The 24,480-nt window shown below is 40.8% G+C and overlaps 1 protein-coding gene across 1 annotated transcript; it reads right to left on the bottom strand.

Moving 5' to 3' along the window:
- Window positions 1–654: 654 nt before the first annotated feature.
- PDIA3 (protein disulfide isomerase family A member 3) lies at window positions 655–24,343 on the bottom strand. The gene is made up of 13 exons (XM_032417079.1): window positions 24,024–24,343; window positions 18,432–18,510; window positions 15,665–15,782; window positions 11,200–11,307; window positions 9,705–9,834; window positions 5,657–5,773; window positions 5,231–5,356; window positions 4,817–4,999; window positions 3,907–4,015; window positions 3,183–3,311; window positions 2,557–2,636; window positions 1,377–1,434; window positions 655–1,168 (listed from the first exon to the last, which is right to left on the bottom strand). Exons 1-13 carry the CDS (start codon window positions 24,188–24,190, stop codon window positions 1,055–1,057), a joined length of 1,518 nt encoding a protein of 505 aa, XP_032272970.1. The 5' UTR covers window positions 24,191–24,343; the 3' UTR covers window positions 655–1,054.
- Between the last annotated feature and the right edge of the window lie 137 nt (window positions 24,344–24,480).

Genomic DNA, 24,480 nt, shown 5'->3' with positions numbered 1-24,480 from the left:
TTTAACTGCAGATAGGATTTGGATTTACCCACAAAAAGAGGGAAATTCATTTGAACAAAAGATCACATTAATCCTATCCTTTTTGTTCCTCATTGTTGCAGAAGAAAAGTGGATGCTTCATTCACAACCAGGAATGATACTGTCTTTCCCAGTTCCACTGGAGAGGGAAATTAATGGGCCACACCCTGGGCTTTGGGGGGAGAGAACTGCACCCAGCAGTGTCAGCAATTCCTGAAACAACTTGGATGGAACCCCAACCTGATGCCACACCCATCCAGGGCATTTTTGGGCAGAGACTAGCCTTTGGGAAGTATAAACATGCTCAGCTGCATGGCAAGGGTAAACAGTAACCCATCCCTAGGGTATGGGCAGGGCCAGAAACGGAGCCCAAAAAGAAAGGTCCCTCACCTGCTCTAATCATCAGGCTAGGGGCCTGAGCCCTAACATGTAAGGATAGAAAAGTGATGAAATTTGGAAAGGATTTACAGGTAATAACTATGGATCCAGTTAGTTGGTCTACAGCAGCACTGACCAATATGGTAGCCACTAGCTCTATGTGTGACTATTTAAATCATGTAAAATGTAGTTCTTAGCCATATTTTAAATGCTCAGTAGCTACATGTATTAGACAATGAAGGTTATAGAATTTTCCCAACATGGCAGAAAGTTCTATTGGACAGTGCTGATCTAGAAAACCTTGGTTCCCCATCTCTTGGAAAAAAGATGGTTTAAAGGGGGCTCATTTATTGTCACTGTTCCAAATGTACAAAAAAAATTAGAAAATAACCCCCCGATTCAATCCCCCCACCCCCACAACATTCCCCCCAACACAAATAGTTTGTCCCAAAACCACAAACATCAACTGGTCCTGGTATTTCCATAAACAGTGCAGCTAAGAAACAGTTTAGAGAAAATTTAACGGGATTCAGATTATATCCATTCTGTCCTCTCTGCCCTGAGAGTAATAATCCCATACGGGTCCCAGTCCTCCCCAATGGTCTTCCCATCTCTGGTGGACGAGTCCTTTCACAAAGTGGCATTTCTCGCTGCTGCCCTAGAGATCCTCCTGTGCCTTCTTCTTCCTCTTGGTTTTTTCTTCTTGAATTATAGGGGGATTTGTTGCCTCTCGTTGTAGATAGCTAATAAAATCACTTAATTCACGGCCACCCTGAAAACAGAAAGATCACTCTGAAAATTTAACCTTTTAAAGAACCATGGATTTTTTTTCCCCAATAGGAAGACTTTTGAGTTTGTAAAAGCACATTAACAACAACATATATTGACCATGAAATTGAGTTTCCAGTTAAATAAAACCCAAAGAACTGGATATGTGTGTGTATGTGTGTATTTGTGGGGAGATGAGACAACGCACTTACTTCATATTTCTTTGGATTTAGCTTCTTGTTGGCTGGAGAGAAGTAGATGGTAGGAAAACTGGGTTAAAAAAAACAAAAAAACAAAAAACGTTAACTCATTCCAGGTGCCGGAATAACTCCAACATACTCTTCCCCAAAAACTGTTTCTGGGAATAACTTCTCATGATTTCTATTTCTATTCTTTCCTTTTTTTTGAAAGATTTTATTTATTTATTTGACAGAGGGAGAGAGAACACAAGCATGGGGAACAGCAGGTAGAGGGAGAAGCAGGCTCCCCGCTGAGCAAGGAGCCCGATGTAGGGCTCGATCCCTGAACCCTGGGATCATGACCTGAGCTGAAGGCAGATGCTTAACCAACTGAGCCACCCAGGCACCCGAGGGAGATGAGCATGCGTGTATGCATGCAAGCAGGGGTGGAGGGGCAGAGGGAGAAGGAGAGAAAGAATCTTAAGCAGGTTCCATGCCCAGTGCAGAGCTGACCTGGGGCTTAATCTCACGACCCTGAGATCAAGACCTGAACCGAAATCAAGAGTTGGATGCTCACTGGGTGTTATACGCAAACAATGAATCATGGAACACTACATCAAAAACTAATGATGTAATGTATGGTGATTAACATAATAAAATAAAATTAAAAAAAAAAAAGAAAATAGAGTAAAAGAAAAAAAAAATTGGACGCTTAAGCAACTGAGGCACCCAGGTGCCCCTCGTGATCTCTCTCTCCTTTTTAAAAATTTATTTGAGAGAGAGAGAGAGAGAGAGCATGACAAGGGGGCGGGGGGGCACAGAGGAGCAGAGGGAAAGAATCTCAAGCAGCGTGGAGCCCTATGCAGGGCTCAATCTCACAACCCTGAGATCATGACCTGAGCTGAAATCAAGAGTTGGATGCTCAACCGACTGAGCCACCCAGGCACCCCAATTTCTATTTCTGACCAGATACTATTCTCTATCAGTGGCTAGGTTACATCCTATCAAAACTCGGTAATATGAGAGCTCACAAAATCTGTGGCAGTCATGTGGGCCCATGCAGCAGAACTCCAAGCCAGAAGGCATCAGTAAGTTCTGTGCTCAACTGCAATGAGGGATCCACTCCCTAAACCATGCCCAATAAATGGTTTATAAGCTTATTTTTTTCCCTATCAATTACCTAGACACTTTTATTAGCTTTTAATCTACTTACCCTCTGACTTCATATGGAGAAGGCACATCATTGGCTGTGGCATCCATCTTGGCTATGATAATATTTGGGTCTTTTCTGAGCTGTTAATCAAAAGGTTAGATCTTTAAACTTTCATTTTTTGGTGAGAGAGGGACACTTAGTCAAATCAGCACTTAAAATAACCTCATTTTTAAACACCTGAATAATTCTGCTCAGATAGGAAGAATAGTGAGACTTGTACATTATACCTAGCTTTCTTTGTACAGTATTTCTTTTCTCTCTTGGTTTCTCCATAGTAAGACTCTATTTACAGCCACCTTCAAAATTACCTGGCCTAAATAAGACAGTACAAGGGCTAAGTCAAGAGAAACATAATGGATTCATATAAGGCATTACCAAAATTCAGAAGCCTGGATACCTTAACTACAATCTAGATTTGAGTCTTTGGAGTGGAAAGTCAGAACAGGTGTCTGAGGCACTGCACAGCTAGAGACACTAGGGGGGCAGTCAGGAGAAAGTAAACAGCTGAAAAGAAATCTACCAGTATTAGGTACTGAATTAATTAGGATAACTAATTTAGCCAATGCTGAGTATGTGTGTCAACTTCCCAACTCAAATTTTATCTTCAGAATATAGTTCAGACTTACCTTCTCTCCCAGTTCTTTATACTTAGGCTCCAGATTCTTACAGTGACCACACCAAGGAGCATAAAATTCAATCAGTACATCTTTATTTTCATCATTCACTATTTCATCAAAATTCTCTGCTACCACTACCTGGAATACACCAAAGATCCTCTAGTTGGTAAGGCAAGGTGAAGAATAAAATTCACATGCTGTATTTGTTTCTGGACCCAAACCGTCTCAAATTTGATGTATTGTCACTGAAAATACATCATTGAAACCCAAATCACATTTACAGATTGTATTAAAGATGTTCTGGTCATTTTCCGGAAACCAACTCATTCCCATGTCTGTCACCTGTCAAACTTTGTTCAGGAAGCCATAGGAAGTAAGTACTACCCAACCCTTCCCTATCTCAAAGCGACAATTCTGAAACTATTCTTAGAGGTTAGCTTGCTCTATCCCGAAGAGTAACTTAGTTCTAATATAAATACCATCCAAAATTCTAAGATTTTATACTGAGCATTATAAGCTCTGCCAATGCTTATTTTATGACACAGGGAGGTGAGGACAAACAAAAACAAAAACATGATAGCCAACAAGGTCTCACTTAGACCCAGCATTTTTTGGAATAAAGAAATGAGGAGAGTCAATTATATCTCAATAAAACTAAGAGCACAGGGAGAGAGCAGGGGGAGACAAGGACAGGCAGCTGCTTAGAACCCTGATGAGGCTGTGAACTCCTCACCTTTACCGGCCCATCATTGCTCTCCGGGATGGGCTCAGACTTCAGATACCTCTTCAGGTTGCCATCAAAGTAATCTTGCAGGAATCTTTCAAGAGCCTTGCCATCACGTCTGCAATTAGAAAGACAAGGATCAGGCTTGTTAATCTTCCACTGAGAGGATTAAAAGTCATTTCTTAGAATAGTTTCTACATATTCTAGCTTCAATTTCAAGGTTAGAAATTGGAAGCTAAAAACAGGAGAAGCTTCTCTCTCAATATGCAGATCTACTGACTGAACAAAAACCACCTCCTTATATTTCTAGTGTGTTCTTTGTGGATTAGATAGATCAGAGAAGGAAGAAAACATTGGTCTTCTGGAAATTCACTTCTGCAAAAGAACCAGGTCTTCATTGCTCTGGAGAATACCGCCTATTTATGGTATCTTGTTTTCCTGATTTGCTCACAATGAAGATTTTCTCTGGTTTTGGTCTCCCAACATCTCAGAAGGTGAAAAGTCATATACTCTTCCAGGGTTTTAAGACCTTTCCATTCCCTGAGTTTACCTTCGGTCAGGGTAGTATTCCAAGAAGAAAAGACATTCTACAGGGATGGGAGGGGGTTGCACTGGTCTGAAATTACATCAATCTCAAAGAGACTGTCCAATGTTCTCTATCTACTATTTCTAATGGCAGGGTGGAAACAATCATGTAAGTATTCCAAACCGCTATCCTTTTGTTAGTTTTCAGAATTTATTAAGGATTGTTATCCTTAAATACCTATAGTTAAATTAATTGAGAAAAATGACAATCATAGGTCTTAGCTAGAAGACCTATCTTCACATTCTAATGTTCTTTATAAATCCTTCGTAGTGTAAAAGGTTTTAAGTTTCTTTGCAGAATCAAATCCCAAACCCCCGTTAACTTGTAACTCACGAGAACTCCTCTTGCATGACAAACTTCTCTCCTTTTGCAGTTCTGATAGCAACAACAGGAACCTCTCCAGCGGTGCTTTCCAAGCCAAAATCAGAAAGTTCGTGGCTAAAGGTTTTGCGGCTAGCTACAGCAAAGCTGAGTTTGTTTCCAGCATCTAGGAATTTCTTTGCTACCATCATCACTCTGTGAGAAACAAAATATTTATGCCAAGATTTACACCATAGTGGTAAAGCACTTCTAAAAATTAAGTTAAATTACTATTAATAGTAATTAAATTACTTCAAATGGTTTTGGGGAGTCAACTGTTCCCATTCTTATTGGCTCTCACATCATACACTGTAACAGGATAATTAGAAGAAACTGTTTACACACTGGGTAAACTTATTTACTAAGGGGAAAAATGATCCTTATTACCTGTTTCTCCAATAGTTGGAACCTTTAGCATTCTTTTCATAGTCCACATCATAGTAAGCCACAAGTAAGTCCTTGCCCTGTATCAAATCTTTATTGTCTTCTGTCATGTGAGGGCAGATCCCAAAACTGAAATAAATAATCCATTATCAAACTGTCAGGTTTAGCTATGTTATGGAACTATCACAAAGTAACTGATAGCACATATAAAGGAAAGAAACTTTCAATGTGAAGAGTAAGTACTGAGCAATATACCTTCTAAGGAGTCCTAGGGTCCACACATTACTGTTTTAATATAAAACTTCACTATTACCGTTCAATCCCTTGAATAAGGCTATTTAATCCAAAACATGGATCTGCTTAATAACTGAGGTAAGGAAACTACAATGAAGCCAAGAAATCCCAAACAAGATATAAAAAGGTACTCACATGTTTTCTTGGATAAATTTTTTAATCTTGCCACTAGTCATTTTCTGTTCTATATATGCCACAGTCTTGTCCTCAAACTTGTTCATTAAATGTGAAGGACGAAACAAGGTGATACCCCTTCAAAAAAAAAAAAAAAACTATTAGTAGGTAGGCAGCAGCAGAATGATCTTCCATCTTTTATTTAAAGCTCAGATGACTTGCTGTCATTTTTACTGTCACCATTTAACCACATAAGGACTCTTTCCTGGGACCGAAGGCTTGGCAACATGACCTCATCAAAGCTAAGGTGCTAACCACCTTAATCTCAGGTGCAATAATGGGGTATGAAGGTTTAATAAACCCTGCACTGGAAAGTTAGGAGACTTTGGTTCTAACTGTAACCCCCATTAATTTTATAGACCTTGTGCTAGGTATCAACTGGATCCTCTTGGGCTTCAGCTTTTTCTGCAGTACAAAAGGGGATTTAAGGGGGTTAGAGGATTAATTTCCAAACCTTTAAAAACAGTAACAGAACCCGACTTACCCCCAAATCCCAGGATGTACAATAAAGTAGAGCTTACTCTTATTGCAATGTCCTTGCCTGGCTCTCCCCTTGAAAATTCAACTCTCCCACATAGTAAGAGAATTACTTCAGTAGAGAAAATATCTTTAAGATTTCTTCCAGCTATAAAATTCTATAGGTAGGTATAAATTATAGATAATGTTTAGTTTGAGTTTATTAGAAATTCCTTTGTTCTATATTTCTCTTATCCCAACAAACGGAGTTTACCAATTTTTCTCTTGCTGGTACTATTTTGCCCCTCTATCTAAGCCAGGCTCTCCTCACTCCATTGAACACTTGAAGCAAATTCCTTCTTTATTCTTTTTTTTTTAAAGATTTTATTTATTTATTTGACACAGACAGAGAGAGTGGAATCACAAGTAGGCAGAGGGAGAGGGAGAAGCAGGCTCCCTGCTGAGCAGGGAGCCTGATGCGGGGCTTGATCCCAGGACCCTGAGATCATGACCTGAGCCGAAGGCAGACGCTTAACTGACTGAGCCACCCAGGTGCCCCGCAAATTCCTTCTTTAATTTTTAGCCTTGTTCAGCTAAAACTGAGCCCCAATTTGGTTCCGAGTCACGGGTTTATATCAAGTGCCAGCTTTCTCAGAAAATACCACTGTTCTAACTACTAATCTCTCACCTCTAAGTTCTCCTTCATTCATTCCTCCTCCCCATACTGCACACACACCCACATACAATTTTTTTTAGAGAGAGAGACAGCACAAGCAGGAGGGGCAGAGGGAGAGAGAGAATCTTAAGCAGGCTCCATGCCCAGCGTGGAGCATGATATGGGGCTTGATCTCATGACCCTGAGATCATGACCTGAGCTGAAATCAAGAGTCAGACGCTAAACCAACTGAGCCACCCAGGTGCCCCCACCTACATATAATTTTATCACTTGTTTTTGTCTAGGCTTCAGCCCTTTTAGTCCTCACATCCCTCTCTCACTCTTTCAGTATTAACCACTGACTTCATGTCAATTAAAACACAGGCATTTTAGGGGCATCTGGGGGGCTCAGTCAGTTACGCATCCGACTCTTGATTTCGGCTCAGGTCATGATCTCAGGGTCGTGAGATTGAGCCCTGCATCCGGCTCCGCCTCAGCGGGGAGTCTGCTGAGAATTCTTTCTCCCTCTCCCTCTGCTCTTCCCCTCACCCCCTCTAAAAAAAACAAAAAACACAGGCATTTTATAGAACACAGGGAAACTACATAGCAAAAGGGAACTTAATACAAACATGCTGGGCAAGCAAAAATGTGAACAGGGCTAATATTACGGGGGGGTTTTTTAGCATAGTTACCAATTCAGAGCAGTTATTCTCAAAAAGATACAAATCCAGCAGTTTCAAATATAATCTTTAATGATGTTGCGGCCTTGGTGTACACAGGACTTTAAGACACCCTTCACGTAAGGTCTTCTCAATAAGACTTCTAATCAGAAGCTGATAGGCCACTTTAAAGGTAGCCACAATGAACACATCTAAGGTTAACAGACTGATCTGTGATGTGCTTAATGAGCCAGAGGGGGCTCCACAACGGTTCACAGACCTGGTGTGTCTTAATGTAAAAGGCAGTCAAACCTACAACTTTGCATCTGGACTTTCTAGTTTCACATCCTAGTTCTGCCACTTAACCGGCTGTGAAGCTAGGCAAATTACTTAACCTCTCTTGAGTGCTTTCTCCTCTATGAAATAACAGATCTGTCTCACCAGTTGTTAAGAGGATTAAATAAGTCAATAGTAAATGGCACATAGTAAACAGTACATATTTTGTTAAATATAAATCAATAACACTAGCCCTCGGCACACTCTTCTTCTTTACATGCTCCCCCTGAGTGATCTCATCCAGTCTCATGGTTTCAATAATTATTTACAGGTGCTTGACCTATAAAGGTTTCTCTCTAGTTTAGAACTTTCCCCGAATTCTAACCTCATTTATCCAGTTGTCTATTGGGTCTTCACCGGGACATCTCACAAACTTTACACTCACTAGGCCAAAATGAACTCATTATCAATCCCTTCAAATTTGTTTCTCTTCATCTTTTTCCCAGCTTGATGATGATTGTTGGTGGCCCAGTCATCCAAGTTATAGAAACCTATATTCATTCTAGATCTTCCTCTTTTCACACATGACTAGGGACCAAATCCTATTGTTTACATTTTTGTATACTCTCTCCTTTTCCATGCCCCTAAATGCTGCCTTAATTTAGTCTCTCAGTGGTCACCCTTAGTTTGGACTCTTACTGCCTTGCCATTCCTCCCCTTTCAAACCATCACCACATGGGTACCAGCAACTTTTCTTCTGAAACACAAAAATCACATTACTCTCCCGCTCAAAGTCTTTCAATGACTCTCACGTGTGTAAAAGAGAAAATCAAAATTCTTTTGTATGCACTTAAAATCTTCTATAATTTGGTCTCTGCTTACCTTTCCCTATCACCTCATTTATAAACACTACTCCAGTAGTACTACAGGTCTCAACATTCCTGAAAGTTGTTTCACATCTTGGGGCCTTCACTTCCGCTGCTCTATCTGGAATAATGTTCCCTTGTTCCTTCCCTCCCTCCCTCCCTTCCTCCCTTTCTTTCTCTCTTTCAAGATTTTTATTTATTTACTTATCAGAGAGAGAGCGCACAAGCAGGGGGAGCGGCAGGCAGAGGGAGGGAAACAGGCTCCTGCTGAGCAAGGAGCCCAATGCGGGACTTGATCCCAGGACCCCGGGATCATGACCTGAGCCCAAGGCAGACGTGTAACCAACTGAGCCACCAAGGCATCCCAGGAATAAAGTTTTTTTTATTTTTATTTTTTTTTAAAGATTTTATTTATTCATTTGATAGAGAGAGAGCAGGAGGGCACAAGCAGGGGGAGTGGCAGAGGGAGTGGGAGAAGCAGGTCCCTGGCCGAGCAGGGAGCCTGACTCGGGGCTCGATCCCAGGACCCTGGGATCACGACCCAAGCTGAAGGCAGACGCCTAACCAACTGAGCCACCCAGGCGCCCAATAATGTTTTTTTTTAAAGTAGGCTCCAGCCCAGCATGAAGCCCCACATGAGGACTGAACTAATGACCCTGATATCAAGACCTGACCTGAGATCAAGAGCCAGATGCTTATGGCTCCTGAGCCACCCAGGCGCCCCTATCTGGAATAATTTTTATCCCAACTGAAATAACCTGCCTGGAAAAATTTATCTTTCAAGACACACCTCAAGAATCACGTCCTCTATGAAGTTTCTTCTGATACTACTCCTGACCCCAAAGGAAAAAAATCACTCCCTGTTCTTCTGGCACACCCTGCATACATTTCTATTGTAACACCTATAATGCTCACTTAACACTTATATTTTTAAATATATTCACTGTCTCCCCCTACTAGAGGCACCCCAAAGGTAGCAACAGTTCCTAGCACTTAGCTTAATAAATCTTTCGGAAGAACTAGGCATAAAAATCACCAGTTCATACAATTAGTACTTGGTCCAGAAATTTACAAGGGTATTCAATTCAGTCACTTACTCTCCATCATCATCATATTTGTTCACCAGAGACTCCACATTGGTGTGTGCAAATCGGTAGTTATCCCTCAAGTTGCTGGCTGCTTTTAGAAACTCAGAGTGAGCTTCACTAAATAAATCTTTGAAAAAACCTATACAAAAAATGTCAAACACAAGGAAGAAACAGTAAGTGCTGAAACATAACTAAACTTTCAAATTCTTCTATTTTCATTTTTTTAAAAGATTTTTTAAAATTTATTTGTCAGAGAGAGAACATAAGCAGGGGGAGCAGCAGGGCAGAGGGAGAAACAGGCTCCCCACCAAGCAAGGAGCTGGATACGGGACTTGATCCCAGGATCCTGGGATCATGACCTGAGCCAAAGGCAGACATTTAACCAACTGAGCCACCCAGGCGTCCCATAAAATTCTTCTATTTTCAAAGCCTTCATTCTATTCACAGGCAAGCAAAGTGAGACAGGTAACAGGACTGGGTCTGCTTTACCATGACTACCTAGGATATTTGACAAAATACTTAGGAGGAGAATTTTCCCTCGACCCTTAAAAAAAAAAAATTTGTCCCAGGGAGCCAAGGGAGAGGATTTGTCAGAGTTTAAGCCTTTTCTAGTTTTTCACAATTAGATTTGGGCAAACTGCTTAACTTCTTAGAATTTCAGGGGACTATTTTAGGTGTCAGAAGGATCAAATAAGACAGTTTGCCAAAATAAACCATCAATTACTTCACTGTATTTTTTGACTTGTCAGAACTTCAAGTCTAGAAAAGTGACTGAAACCTAAGTGTTTATTAAATGTCTGTTTATAGTTAACTCCTTGAAAATATACAGAATCGGTAAAATCCAGACAATAAGAAGTGGCTTTTAGTCAAATTTAAATTACAAACCATCTTCTACTGTCAGAAAGTCAGTTTTATTATATTATGAGATTAAGAGAAGCACAAACACAGATTATATGTTTAAATTTATTTTTTAAGTCAACTACCTTATACATTACATTTAAAACAAAATAAAGAACACTTAAGATGTAGAATGTATTTAACTGCAAGTTATTTTAAGGATAAAATGAAATACTGTAACACCCGAGAAAGCAAAGTACACAAATCCTAGTAATTTGATCTCAAGAACTAAATCCGCTACTACTGTGAAAACAGCAGACACAGAGGTTTATTATTTACTAGTATCCTCCTACCTTAAAACCTTATTTTCAGTCTTAACTACCCTATTGAGTTAAATCTCTGAGTTTGAGATGCAATAGAAAAAGCTGAAGATATTTCTATTTTGGGTCTTTAACTGAAATTTCATCTTTATTTGTAAGAACACAAAGCCATTCCAATAAAACCAGTTTTTTCCACATTATAGTAATGCTGACCTAAATCTAGGAGTTGTCTTTTCAACTGTCCCCAAGGCTTCCTAAACTGGTTTAACTTTCTTGTTTACTCAGATACAGAGGGTTTTTGAAACCAAACTGATGATTTTGTTGTATATCAAATATTTGCTACTTACCCACCACAGAAGCATCTTTATCACTAATGAACTTCTCAAATTCTTCCTCAGTCTTGAGAGGAACTGAAGCTGGTCCTGCCTGCTTCTTCAGGTGGCTGACAATTCCATCTTAAAAGATAAAATGAAAGATTATAGCAACACAAATTTCTAATTTTTGAGAAGGCAATCATTCACATAATTCAAAATTCAAAAGGTTCAAAAGGGAGGCATTTGGCTGGCTCAGTCAGCGGAGCATGTCCCTCTTCAATCTCAGGGTTATAAGTTGGAGCCCCATGTTGGGTGTGGAGATTATTTAAAAATATAACCCTTAAAACAGACATATTATGCATAAACAAGCAATTCCGTATTTATTCTTTTCTTTCTTTTCTTCCCAAATGGCAGCATACAACTATGCTATTCTGTATTTTGTTTTTGTCATTTAATACAGTTTAGAGAGAATTTTCGCCAATGTACATAAAGAGCTACCTCAGTCTTTTTTATACCTGCATAGTGTTTCACTGTATGAATGTACCATAACTTATTCAACCAGATACATATGACAGACATTTCTTAACAATTTCTTGCTGTTATAAATAATTCTGCAATAAACAACCTTGTACTAATGTCATTTTGCACATGATTGAGTAGATCTGTAGGGTAAATTCCTAGAAGTGGATTCACTGGGTCAAAGAATACATGTATTTATAATTGTCAAACTACCTCCCCAAAGAGACTGTACTTATTCATAACCCTACCAGGGATTTATTAAAGTGTTTATAACAGTACAAATTAATAATGCCTTTGTTCAAGTTATTCTCTCTGCCTAGAACACTCTCCCCAGATATCCTCCTGGCTCCCTTCCTTAACTCCTTTAGGTCTTTACTCAAATGTCACCTTCTCAAAGAAGCTCTCCCTGACCATCCCATTGTAAACTAAAACCTATTCACCTCCAACGCTCCTGAATTCCCTTCCCCAGCTTTATCTTTCTCTATAGCACTTTTCACCCACCTAATTAATACTCTATCCTTATTATTTTCATCTATCTCTTCCCATGACAAAGTAAATTCCAAATGCATAAGGATTTTTGTCTGTTTTGCTCAGTGATATATATCTAGCTCTAGAATAATACTTATTAGCAAGTAAGTTTGAGAAACATCCATTTTACAAATAAATTAAGTAAGCAAATCCCGTATTCTCAAGGAGCACAAAGAGTCACTTGTAGCCTTACATTTTAAAGGCAGAAAATGCATGAACTTGGATAGCTAGTATAAGGTTTTAACTATATATAGGTCAACTTATGCCATGTACAGGATCCACCTACATCACACTTTCCTACTGAGGTGAAATGGGCTAGATAAGTAGAACAATTTAGAAACACAAAAAATCACCTTATCCCTTAAACTTCTGGGGTCCACTAAAACCATTCACAGGCTCAAAATGCCCACAGGTCAGACAAAGGCAATGCTCCCCCTCCATAGTATTCTATCTCTTGCACCCCCTTTCTCTTCTAAGTACTCTACTGATTTGTTAACTGGCCAAGACAAGAGTATTATTTAACTCTTTCAACATGATTGAGTCTATTCTGCATTTTTTCTAATGTTTCTTCCTTCTCTCTCCCGTCATGGACATTTTTTCCTTTTAAATATTTTCCTCAATTCCTCACATAGGAGGGGTTGCATCAACAGATTAATTGAAATTGAATATGATTTGTTTAGTCTCTAAGGGAATTATTATTACTATATCATGATATAAATTATAAAGAACTTTAACCTGTGGCTATGATGAGAAGTGTTACTTTTCTCCGTAAATATTTGAAATTCTGTGGAAGGTATAAAGGGAGTGCAGAGCAACCAATTTAAGCAGGAGGGCAAAGAGCATAGTTTGCACAGAAGTACATGAACGAAATAATACATTCTAAGTAGCCAAACATCTGACCTCCTAGTCAGATACTAAGAAATTCTTAAATTTAAGAAATCTATTGTTACAGCCCAAGTGACAGTATCTGACCAGTAGCAGTGTAATTGGGTTCACCTACAATTTAGTTAAGGCATGCTCAAGTTCAGAAAAACATTTCAATAATTCGAAATGCTAATTTCATCCTAAATTGAACAAATAAAATCTGAATGGTAACATGGGGTTCTTCATTAATACTTTTAAGCTCATGACATTTTTTTTTTCCTTCTGTGCTTAGACATATCAAATTTTAAGTGTTGGCTAAATGACCTCAGTGGAGTCAAAGTATTTTTTCATGCATTCAACAAAGAGTTAGTGAGTATGTACTGCATGTGAAGAGTCTAGGTGCTGGAGACAGAGTAGTAAATAAAGTAAACAAGGTCTCTGCTTTCTAAGAGCTTACAGTTTAAGCAAATCTCCAAATAATAAACAAAATCTCCAAATAAACAATTACAAAATGATATAATAACCAAAACTATGTAGAGAATTAAGAGGATGAGGTGGTTAAGAAAATGACTGGGTGGCTACTTTAGTCTGGTGGCCTGGGTAAGCCTCTGGGAGGTAAAATTTAAGCCATGATCTGAATGACAAAAAGGAGCAAGCCATGCAAACATAGGGGAAGATCATTTTGGGCTGGGAATATAACCAGGGCAAAGGTCCTAAGGTGAAACAATCTTAAGATGATACAAGAGTTAGGTAGTGGCCATGTTATGCAGAGCTTCGTATATGAGTAACAATCATGCAGACTGAAAAAATTCCACCTCTCTAAAATACCTAACTGAACCCCTTTTCTCTTAGCTTTCCATCATGAAAAGGTAAATAAAATGTGTGTCACTACTTGAAAGACTCAGGGCAAAACTGTCCAAAATATTTTTTCTCATCAATTATAGGCCCTAGAGGATCCAGTCCCCATTTGCCTCTCAAACTTCATCTGTCGGGGCGGGCCTGGGTGGCTCAGTAGGTGGAGCGTCTGCCTTCAGCTCAGGCCATGATCCCAGGGTCCTGGGATCGAGCCCCACGTTGGGCTCCCTGCTCAATGGGGAGCCTGCTTCTCCCTCTCCCGCTCCCCCTGCTTGTGTTCCCTCTCTCGCTGTGTCTCTGTCAAATAAATAAATAAATAAAATCTTTAAAAAAAAAAAAAAAAGCTTCATCTACCATCCATGCTAATTATACTCCAGCCACATGGTCTTTCTATCCCTTGAACTCATCAAGCTCAGTTATACCTTAAGGCCTCTTTGTATACCTCAGAGTCTTTCCCCTCTGCTTGGAAGGCTCTGGCCCAGATCTTCTCAAGGCTAGCTCATGCCTATCATTCACGTCTCAGCTCAAAGGTTACAGCCCTGCTAACTCCGATGATGTGGTACTCTCAAACCCAGTCACTAGCACATAAATGGTTTTATTTTTCTCCTTTAATGCTCTTACCACTAACTGAATTTATCTTATATATGAAATTAAATAATTTTAACTGTGATAAGATATACATAAAATTTATTATAACTATTTTTAAGCATACAGTTCTGTGGCATTAAGTACATTCACACTATTGCACAGCCACTCCCCAGGACTGTTTTCATCTTGCAAAACTGAAACTCTACACATTAAAAAAACTCCCCATTTTCTCCACCCTGTAGTCCCTAGGAATCACCATTGTACTTTCTGTCTCTATGAATTTTACTACACTAGGAAACTACATACAAATGTATCTTCAAGACCCTGCTCTTAATTCTTTGGGGTATATGTCCAGAAGGAGAATTGCTAGATCGTTCGGTAATTCTATTTTTTTTTAATTTTCAGGAACTTCCATACCGTTTTCCATAGCAGCTATATACCATTTTACATTTACACCACCAGTGCAAAATGGTTCCAATTTTTCTGCATCCTTGTCGACCCTTGTTATTTTCTGTTGTGTGTGTTGTTTTGGGATGTAAAGTAGCTATCTATATATACTTTTAAACTTGGTTGTTGTCTTCTTCTCTTCATCTCCCAGAATGTAAGCACATAAGAGTAGGAAACTTGTCTGTTTTATCAATAAATACAGAGCACCTAGTATATCTAAAATATCTGGCACAGAGTCTAAGTACTCAATAAATATGTCAATTGAAAAAAATGCCTAGTAGACCTTACAACTCAAGTTCATGTATTTTCTACATTACTTACATAATCTGTTTATTTAGAGAAGTCTTTTGTTAGATACTAAATAGACTTCTTAGATGAGGAATTTTTTTCTTAAGATTTTGTTTATTTATTTGACAGAGAGAGATGAAGAGAGCACAAGCAGGGGGAGCAGCAGGCAGAGTGAGAGGGAGAAGCAGACTCTCCGCTGAGCAGAGAGCCTGATGCAGGGCTTGATCCCAGGACCCTGGAATCATGACCTGAGCCAAAGGCAGACGCCCAATGGACTGAGCCACCCAGGCGCCCCTTAGATGACGAATTTTTAAGATTACAAGTATGTTGTTTAGAAAAATGTCATGTTCCCACTACAAAAACAGGGTACTTAACAAATTGTTTCCAAAATGTAATCCAGGATCCTTACCGGCAGTCCTAGGCCCATCGTAAGCACCAGCTTCTTCACCATCTCTAAATATTTTCAGGGTTGGATATCCACTGACTCCATACTTATTACAGGTGTTTGTGTTGGCAGTACAATCAACCTAAAGATTAAAATACACGAACCATCTATTATCCAGATGTTTGTTGCAGGCTCCTCCTATATTCCCAAAATATTAAAGACTACTCAAATCATAAGAGGATCAAGCAATTCTTTGCACACATGCCACAGAACATATATTTTAAAGGCAGACTGGTGCTGGGCTAGTTACATACAATCACCTAAAGAACTGGTTAAAATTTAGATTGCTGGACCTCCTACAAAATGCACAAATGACTATTTAAATTCTTCCCTCAAAGTCTCTATTATTTAAAGCAGTGGTCTCCACCTTCTTTCTGCCTTAGAATATGTGAGGGGGACGCCTGGGTGGCTCAGGCGGTTAAGCGTCTGCCTTTGGCTCAGGTCATGATCCCAGGGTCTGGGGATTGAGTCCCACATTGGGCTCCCTACTGTGGGGAGCCTGCTGATCTCTCTCTCCCTCTGCCTGCCACTCCCCCTGCTTGTGCTCTCTCTCTCTCAAATAAATAAAATCTTAAAAAAAAAGTGGGGGTGCACCTGGGTGGCTCAGTCGTTAAGCGTCTGCCTTCAGCTCAGGTCACGATCGCAGGGTCCTGGGATTGAGCCCCGCATCGGGCTCCCTGCTCCTCAGGAAGCCTGCTTCTCCCACTCCCCCTGCTTGTGTTCCCTCTCTGTGTCTCTCTCTGTCCAATAAATAAATAAAATCTTAAAAAAATATATATATATGTGAGGGATAAATCACTTAAATTACTAACAGTATCTTTCTTACTTTGATAATGATTATTATAAAGGGGATGGATGGATGGAGGTACATATCCTTTAGGTGGGGTGGAGTATAATTTGATTTGGCAAATCATCTAGAGTTATTAGCAAAGTACCAATACTTGAATATGCTCCCCGAGATAATTTGAATATGAACTAAACTATAACAAGGTAGTTCTAGAGAGACTTGCTATCAGGAAGAAGGAAATCAATTCCTATCTAGCCACTTACTCTAAAGTCAGCAATGCTATAGGCACTTTGCATATGTTATTTCATTTACTCTTCACAAGATTCTGAGGTATGGTCCCAGTGCTTTAACATAAACTGAGGTGTAGAAAAGTAATGTGTCCATAGAAGCACAGGCTATAGCTACACAAGGCAGGAATTAAATCATGACTGAACTTTCTTCTTCCCCTAAGGCAAACAGCCAGAGAAACATCAGGATTAAAAGCGGTTTCCAAAAACAGTCCTATATATGTACGAACTATTTATTTGAGGCTGACCAAGATGTGTCCTTTTATTTTTTTTAAAGATTTATTTATTTGAGAGAGAGAGAGCAAGCGCGTGAGCACGTGGGTGAGGGGAAGGGCAGAGGAGAGGGTGAGAATCTTAAGCAGGCTCCACACTCAGCACGGAGCCCAAAGTGGGGCTCAATCTCATGACCCTGAGCCGAAATCAAGTCGGACGCCTAACCAACTGAGCCACCCAGGTGCCCAAAGATGTGAGCTTTTATACTGCAGCAACTATGGGTTTACTATAGAATAATGGCAAAATTCTAGAAGCATTATTGATTTTTTTTTTTTTTTAAAGATTTTATTTATTTGAGAGAGAGTGAGAGCTAGAGAGAGCACACACAGAGGTAGAGGGAGAGAGAGAAGCAGGCTCCCCGCTGAGCAGGAAGCCCAACTACGTGGGACTTGATCCCAGGACCCTGGGATCATGACCAGAGCCAAAGGCAGACGCTTAACCGACTGAGCCACCCAGGCATGCCATAGAAGCATTACTATGATTGTAAGAGCAAATACTAAGTTTATAGTTGACCAGCTAGCTACATACTTACAACATCCTGTCATTTTCCTATTCCCATCACTATGAATATCATAAGGAAGTTTAGGGAACTCATTTATTCAATAATTTTCCTCTGACCTTGACTACTATATTTTTACTTTCCATATTTGCCCCTTAATTCTTATTTACCATATATTTTATCTCTTTCTTATTCCAGTAATTCCCTTAGTTTTACTACTTTTAATCTTTAGAAACCATAATTAATACAATAGTCAGTTGTGTATTTGCCCAGAAACTAGCGTTCTCTTCTTAGTACCGTAAGAGTAGAGAAAATGAATGTTAATTTTACAAACTACTATTTAAAATACCCTATTTTCTTTCCTTTTTTTAAATTTAAATTTTAGTTAGTTAACATACAGTGCAATATTGGTTACTGGAGGGGTGCCTGGGTGGCTCAGTTGAGGGGTCCAACTCCTGCTTTCTGCTCAGGTCATGATCTCAGGGTTGGGAGATCCAGCCTGGTGTCAGGCTCCTCGTCAGGGTCTGGGCTTAGCCGAGTCAGCTTGAGATTCTCTCCTTCTCCCTCTGCCCCTCCCCCCACTCATGCACGCACTCTCTGAACAAATCTTTAAAAAAAATTGGTTTCTGGAGAAGTCAATGATTTGTCACTTACGTACAACACCCAGTGCTCCTCACAAGTGCCCTCCTTAATGCCCATCACCCATCTGGGCCACCCCCCACCCACCTCCCTCCATCAACCTTCAGTTTGTTCTCTACCCTTAAGAGTCACTTAGGGCTTGTTTCCCTCTCTCCTTTTTTTCGCTTCCCCCTTGGCATGTGTTCATCAGTGAGATCATATGGAAAATACCCCATTTTCTTTAATGAAGAATCTGCCTAGACTCACCTTTGCTAATGGGACTATTCCTTTTAATCTGGTTGCTGCGGCTTCATACTCAGGGGCAAGCCTCTTGCAGTGTCCACACCTATATAAATACATTAAAAAAAAAAGCCAAATTCTCAGTTTAATCCTTCAAGATTGTTAACCATGTTTCTCTAGGACGAACCTCAAACTGTAATACAACTTTTGAACTAGTAGCTGCTTCCAAAAGCAAAAACATCACCTGAACAACATCCATTACTGATAAAGTAACCAGAGCTCTCAAGGGCAAAGGTATTATCCCTAACCTGAGGCTGATGCTAGGACTAGCATAGTTCAGAGGAGCCACCATTTTCTCAGTTAAAAGTATAACTGAGCCTTGAAAACTATAGTCAGAATTATACCCCACATTAAAGAGGGAAAGGGCTCAAGCCTTCAGACTAATTAATGAGGACAAAATGAAGAGCAAGATAGCAGCAATCCCATTTCTGGTAGCACTTCCCAAAAGGCACATTTTTAAGAAACCACACTGTGATTCTTAAAAATACAGTGATTGAAACCTTCTAAGGTTCCAAGTATGACATTAAATCTTTAAAAATCACCAAGGGCACCTGGGTGGCTCAGATGGTTAAGCGTCTGCCTTTGGCTCAGGTCATGATCCCAGGGTCCTGGGATCGAGTCCTGCATCGGGCTCCCTGCTCCTTGGGAACCTGCTTCTCCCTCTGCCTCTCTCTGTCTCTCATGAATAAATAAAAATTTAAAAAAAATAAAAATCACCAAGAACTTTTTCTCCATTCCTTCAATAGGAATCTCTTTGTCCAAAAACCCAGTTTGAGGGGGTAGCAGAACGAGGCCCAAAAGGCACTCATTTGCTAGATACTTTAGCAGCTGTTAGAACCTTTTTTTCTTCTCAGCTGAGTTTCAACACAGCATTAGAATGACATATTTAAGACAGCAAGCCCTATTTTTACAGCTACACAGTTCATCTGGCTATAAGAACTGATGAGGATAAAACATTGTCAGAGTATTTTCTGAGAGGGCCATCAGAAACACCTGCTCCTAGCCTGGGAAGTCCTGAGAGTCCCACAGGCACACTGTATATGCGATGCGGGGAGAGGGAAGATACTCCTCCTTATCCATGTATATATAGCTAGCACCAGCTATACGTCATCTCTTCAAAACCCAATGGGTTGCAGAGGGACCACTTGGAGAAGGTAAAGTAGTCCTGTAACCTCCCCACAGATAGCAAAAATAGAATTAGAAAACAGGAAGAAACATGGAAGAAACTTAACCTTATATATTTCATAGCCAATAGTCTCAAAATTTATTTTATTAAGTGATGGACAAATAACTTGGAAACATTTTGCCCCTAAAACATGTTTAAAACAAAGGACTACAAGAGCTTATATTCTTTAAGGTCTTTAGGAGTTCTATTCAAAAATAATCATTAGAAAGCTTAAATGAAGGAATGGTGATATAAAAAAGACTGTAATATTAGATGTTAGTTAGTGTCACATACATATTTACTAAAAGTATAAAAGGATCAAATGATAAACACCAAATTCAGGATGGGGGTGTACATAAGACGGGGAAGGGATGTATAGGCTTCAACTGTACTGGCTTTAATTTTTAGACCAGGTGGTGAATAAATGGTATTCCCTATACTGTATTTCATGGATGCACATTTTACCATATCTGAAATTGGCATGTGCCCTGCAATCATGTCATAGTTTCAACGGTAGGATTTCCTTCTTTGTGAGACATAAAATAAGGATTCCCCTCCCAATCCGCGGCATCTTACATGTATATGGAATATGGTATTATTCATTACATCCTCTGTATTCCTCTTAGATTGCAAAATAAATTAAAAACTCGTGTACTTGGGTTGCAACAAAAACACACAAATCCTAACTGATTTAATAAGATAACCAATTTATCTGAGAAATTCAGGCTTTGGGGAACATAAGGGCTCAAAGATTAAAAAAAAAAAGTTAAAGGGAGTAAGAATTGGATCTGGGCCTTTAAGAATTTAAGGCTTCAGCCAGGACCTGTCCTGGGGTATTTTAGATAAGGGGAATAGTAGAGCAAAGGTAAAATTACTAGTGAAAATGATACATTCGGAGAACTGTGGAGGGCTTTGTTTATTGTTATTAAGAGATAATAAACATTTTATGTGTAATGAGACTACACCGGTCAGCAATATATATAACAGGAAGGGGGAAAGGAGAGATAAAAATAGAAGCCACCTAGAAGATAATGTATTTCACATGGCAGATAACAAAAGCTTGGACGAGAGTGACAGCATTGAGAATAAAAAAGAAGACAGATTTCTGTTGAATACCTAATTATCAAGAAGGCTGAGGCAACAGACTTAAGAAGTTTCACCTCAACCATCTCAAAATATCTGAAGTGAAAAAAATAGTATAAAATAATTAGACCAGACCAGTCGGTGTCAACCCAGATGCATATAAAAAATACCCATGGAGGGAACCAAGGGTGTAAGGGAGATATGTGTATAACTATCAAGGCTGGGACTGAAAACCACTGCCTTTTTTTTTTTTAAAGATTTATTTATTTGACAGAGAGAGACACAGGGAGAGAGGGAACACAAGCAGGGGGAGTGGGAGAGGGAGAAGCAGGCTTCCCACAGAGCAGGGAGCCCAATGTGGGGCCTGATCCCAGGACCCTGGGATCATGACCTGAGCTGAAGGCAGATGCTCAACGACTGAGCCACCCAGGTGCCCCTGAAAACCACTGCCTTAACCATTTGCTGCATCCATAAGGTCATCAAATGCCCAAAGGAAGGACCTGTTCAACGAGTTCCAGAGAGACTAGAAGAGACTGCCTTCTTCAGATTCACCAGGAATGGAACTTGGGTGGAATTTGAAGAGGAACATCAAGATTAACCACTACTTCTTTCACCCAGTCCTAGATAGTATTAAAAGAACAATTCCATCACTTTCAGGGATGGCACCTAGCAGTAATAATGAATCCCAACATACATTCAATCAACAATCATTACTTTGTGACGAAAACAGAAAAACTGATGTAGTCCTTTCCCTATAGGAACACCAGTCTGGCAGGGGTGACAGACAATATTAGGTCCCAACTGAGAGGCGGGAGCAACCAGTTAGTTGTCCAAGGAGCGAAATCTTGTTGAAAAGATCAATTTGGGGTGGGAGGATACATCAGAAATTCCAAGTAAAGGAATTAGCACGTATAAAAAGAAATATTTCATTTTACACTATCCACATATTTTCTTTCTTTTTTTTTTTAAGATTTTATTTATTTATTCGACAGACAGAGACACAGCGAGAGAGGGAACACAAGCAGGGGAAGTGGGAGAGGGAGAAGCAGGCTTCCCGCGGAGCAGGGAGCCCGATGTGGGGCTCAATCCCAGGACCCTGGGATCGTGACCCCAGCCGAAGGCAGACGCCTAACGACTGAGCCACCCAGGCGCCCCCACACATTTTTTTTCTATATGTACTCCAGAAACACTGTATATCAAGAATCATTTAATACTACTGTCCTAGAGGGTAGAGCACAAATCTACAACATAAGTAGATGTTGAGGATTTAAAACTTACTTAACGTTGATCAATAAATTTTCAGATACTATCACATTTAAACAGTGTTATTTATTTCCCCAGAGAAATTCATACACTCCCATTCTTACAAATTACAGATAAAACTTCATAATGGAAATATGAGTCTACAAAGTCAAATGCAAAGAAATTTTTCACTTTCACTATAAAACGAAAGTGCAAAAAATACCCAAAAACAAATGAGATGAAGAACTTGCTCAAAATAGGTCAATTTACTTTCAATTGGATTAACTGTTCCTATCTAACTTGTGAGCCAGTTCTGATCTGTACAAAGGATTACAGCAGTCAGAAAACATTTCTAGCTGAAGTATTAATAAATAAAAATAGTTGAATGTGAAGAAATAAGGACATTATCAACAGGAGACTTCCTTGATTCCAAATTAGTCACTCAGAAAACTGATCCTGCTTGCCGGCATTGTGGAGGATTACCTTACCTTCTAGACCAATTAAAAGCAGACACCACAACAGGGATCCACCCAATTTTGGGGATAGTTTAGTGCATGACGGGATATGCAGTTTTTAGGGAAGCACATGCAACAATTTAAAGTAGACCCCTGTAGTCACAGAAGCACCACCCAGTTTTGATACAACCCCATCCAGCCACTCTAAATACAGTTACACCCCTTCAAAGTTAACAGCAAGGTTATATGATTGGGAAGAGTAGTTTCTAAGATGGAATGTGACTCCTGCAGATGTATAACGAAAGACCACCTGTGATGTGTAATCAGTACTACCAGTTGGCCACAGGAATGCCTGCACATAAAATCTGTCACAAGATGAAAACAAAATTTGTTGCCTCTAACACATCTTTCTGGTTCAGGTGGTCTTCATTACCAGACTTCTTCTAGTATTACCCCCAGCACGGTGGCTGAACCCTTGCTGAGTAAAGACCAGAGTTAGAAGCAAGTAAAAGTTATACACCAACTTTGTTTTACTGATACTTTTGAATACAAATCATTTTTAATTAAAGGTATTGTGGCAGGAGGAAAAAAATTAAGTACTGTAATCAGCATGAATATATTGAACCATCCCAAGCCTGAAAATAATCATGGCTCTCTGCGGTAAGGATCTGGGAGTTTAAAAAAAAAAAAAAACAGACAAAAAAACCATTCAGGTCTACTCAGTCAGAAATCCTATTTGCTCTCTCCCCCATACCCCAACTTTTTGAGTTAGTTGTATCCTAAGGAATTCACACCCTTGTTCAGTTGTATCACCCCGAAGTGGACTATTTCTCCCCACACTGATTACTTTTTCACTGGCGTCTTTTTGGGCATTCTTCCTAATTAAAACCGACACCTTAGACAGATTTCTGACGGCATTTCTCTTTTCACCTGCTCTTTTTGACGGGATTCTGCCGGTGCTGAAATGGGATCAGCTTAATGGAGAAAGTGTGCACCATGCGATGGAATAAAATAATTGCCGGCCTCAAGAAAGCATTTATGACCATTCTGCAGCCACTGAGTGACCTTGGCTAGAAACCAATGGCTGCGGAGCGTGGGGCAAGAAGAAAGGAAGTACTCTGGAGGCCCAGGGCCTCTCCTCTCTGCACTTGGTGAAACGTTCGCTTCCAATATAAGGCCTTGGGATGCCTCGTTTGTAGGATGGACAGCATTAACATTGACTCAGCCAGAAACTGTAAAGATGCCGTTTGTCGGATGGAGAGCATTAACACTGACTCAGCCAGTAAAGATACCAATCTAAGCGGGGTAGGGGGTGGTTAAACCCTCTGCAAATAGGAAGTGCCGCAAGAGCAACGAGGTAAGGATGTGCCCCTACGTGAGCGGGGCCTGCGGGTTTTCTTCCCGGGTCTCGCTCCCAGGCAATCAGCACCGACTTCTCCGCTCTTGCCGAGGCAGCTCGGCTCACCGGGGGTGGGAAACTGGCCGGCTGCAGCCGGGCCTGCTGATATGGTGGAGGGCGCCAGCGCTGCGTAGGCCCAACCGTTCCCGCGCCTTCGCCCCCGGCCCAGCCGTCCCTCCCCCCCTCCCTCCCGCGCCCCGGCTTAATGGCCTCACCAAGGGGCGAAGAACTCGACGAGCATGAGGCCCGCAGAGCCTGTATCGGAGATGCGACTCTCGAAGTTGTCGTCAGTGAGTTCCAGCACGTCGGAGGCAGAGGCGAGACCGGCCGCGGCGAAAAGCAGCGCCACGCCGGGGAACAGCGCTCGGCAGCGGGGGCGCATGGCTACGAGGCGAGGTTAGGGGCGGCCGGGAGGGTCGGGGGCTCGGCGGGGATGCGGAGGCCGGCCACAACCACCCACCCTGTGCCTGCGCTCGCGCGTCTGGCCCAGGCGGACCTGCAGCCGGAGGTCCCCACCCCCCAGCCCGGCTCGGGCCGCAGTGTGGCAGCCGCCGATTGGCTGCGAGGCGCCTGCGTCGGGCGGGCGGGACCAGCTGGTAACCGCCGAGTGGCCGGAGAGCAGGGCGGGGCCGAGGCGGCGGGCGCCGGGGCGAGCCGGGCTGGGAGGGGTCC

The sequence above is a fragment of the Phoca vitulina genome, unplaced genomic scaffold, assembly GCF_004348235.1.
Source record: "Phoca vitulina isolate PV1807 unplaced genomic scaffold, GSC_HSeal_1.0 scaffold20, whole genome shotgun sequence".
Lineage (NCBI taxonomy): Eukaryota > Metazoa > Chordata > Mammalia > Carnivora > Phocidae > Phoca > Phoca vitulina.
This window is presented reverse-complemented; position numbering and strand designations above follow the sequence as displayed.

Bases quoted from the DNA above. Each gene is read 5' to 3' on its own strand.
- PDIA3 (XM_032417079.1), bottom strand. From the start codon at position 24,190: ATGCGCCCCCGCTGCCGAGCGCTGTTCCCCGGCGTGGCGCTGCTTTTC. The intron at 2,637-3,182 runs GTAAGTCTGAAC...TTTGATTAACAG, and splicing joins ATAAAGAACTGGGAGAGAAG to CTCAGAAAAGACCCAAATAT. The intron at 1,435-2,556 runs GTAAGTAGATTA...TTTTTAACCCAG, and splicing joins TCTCCATATGAAGTCAGAGG to TTTTCCTACCATCTACTTCT.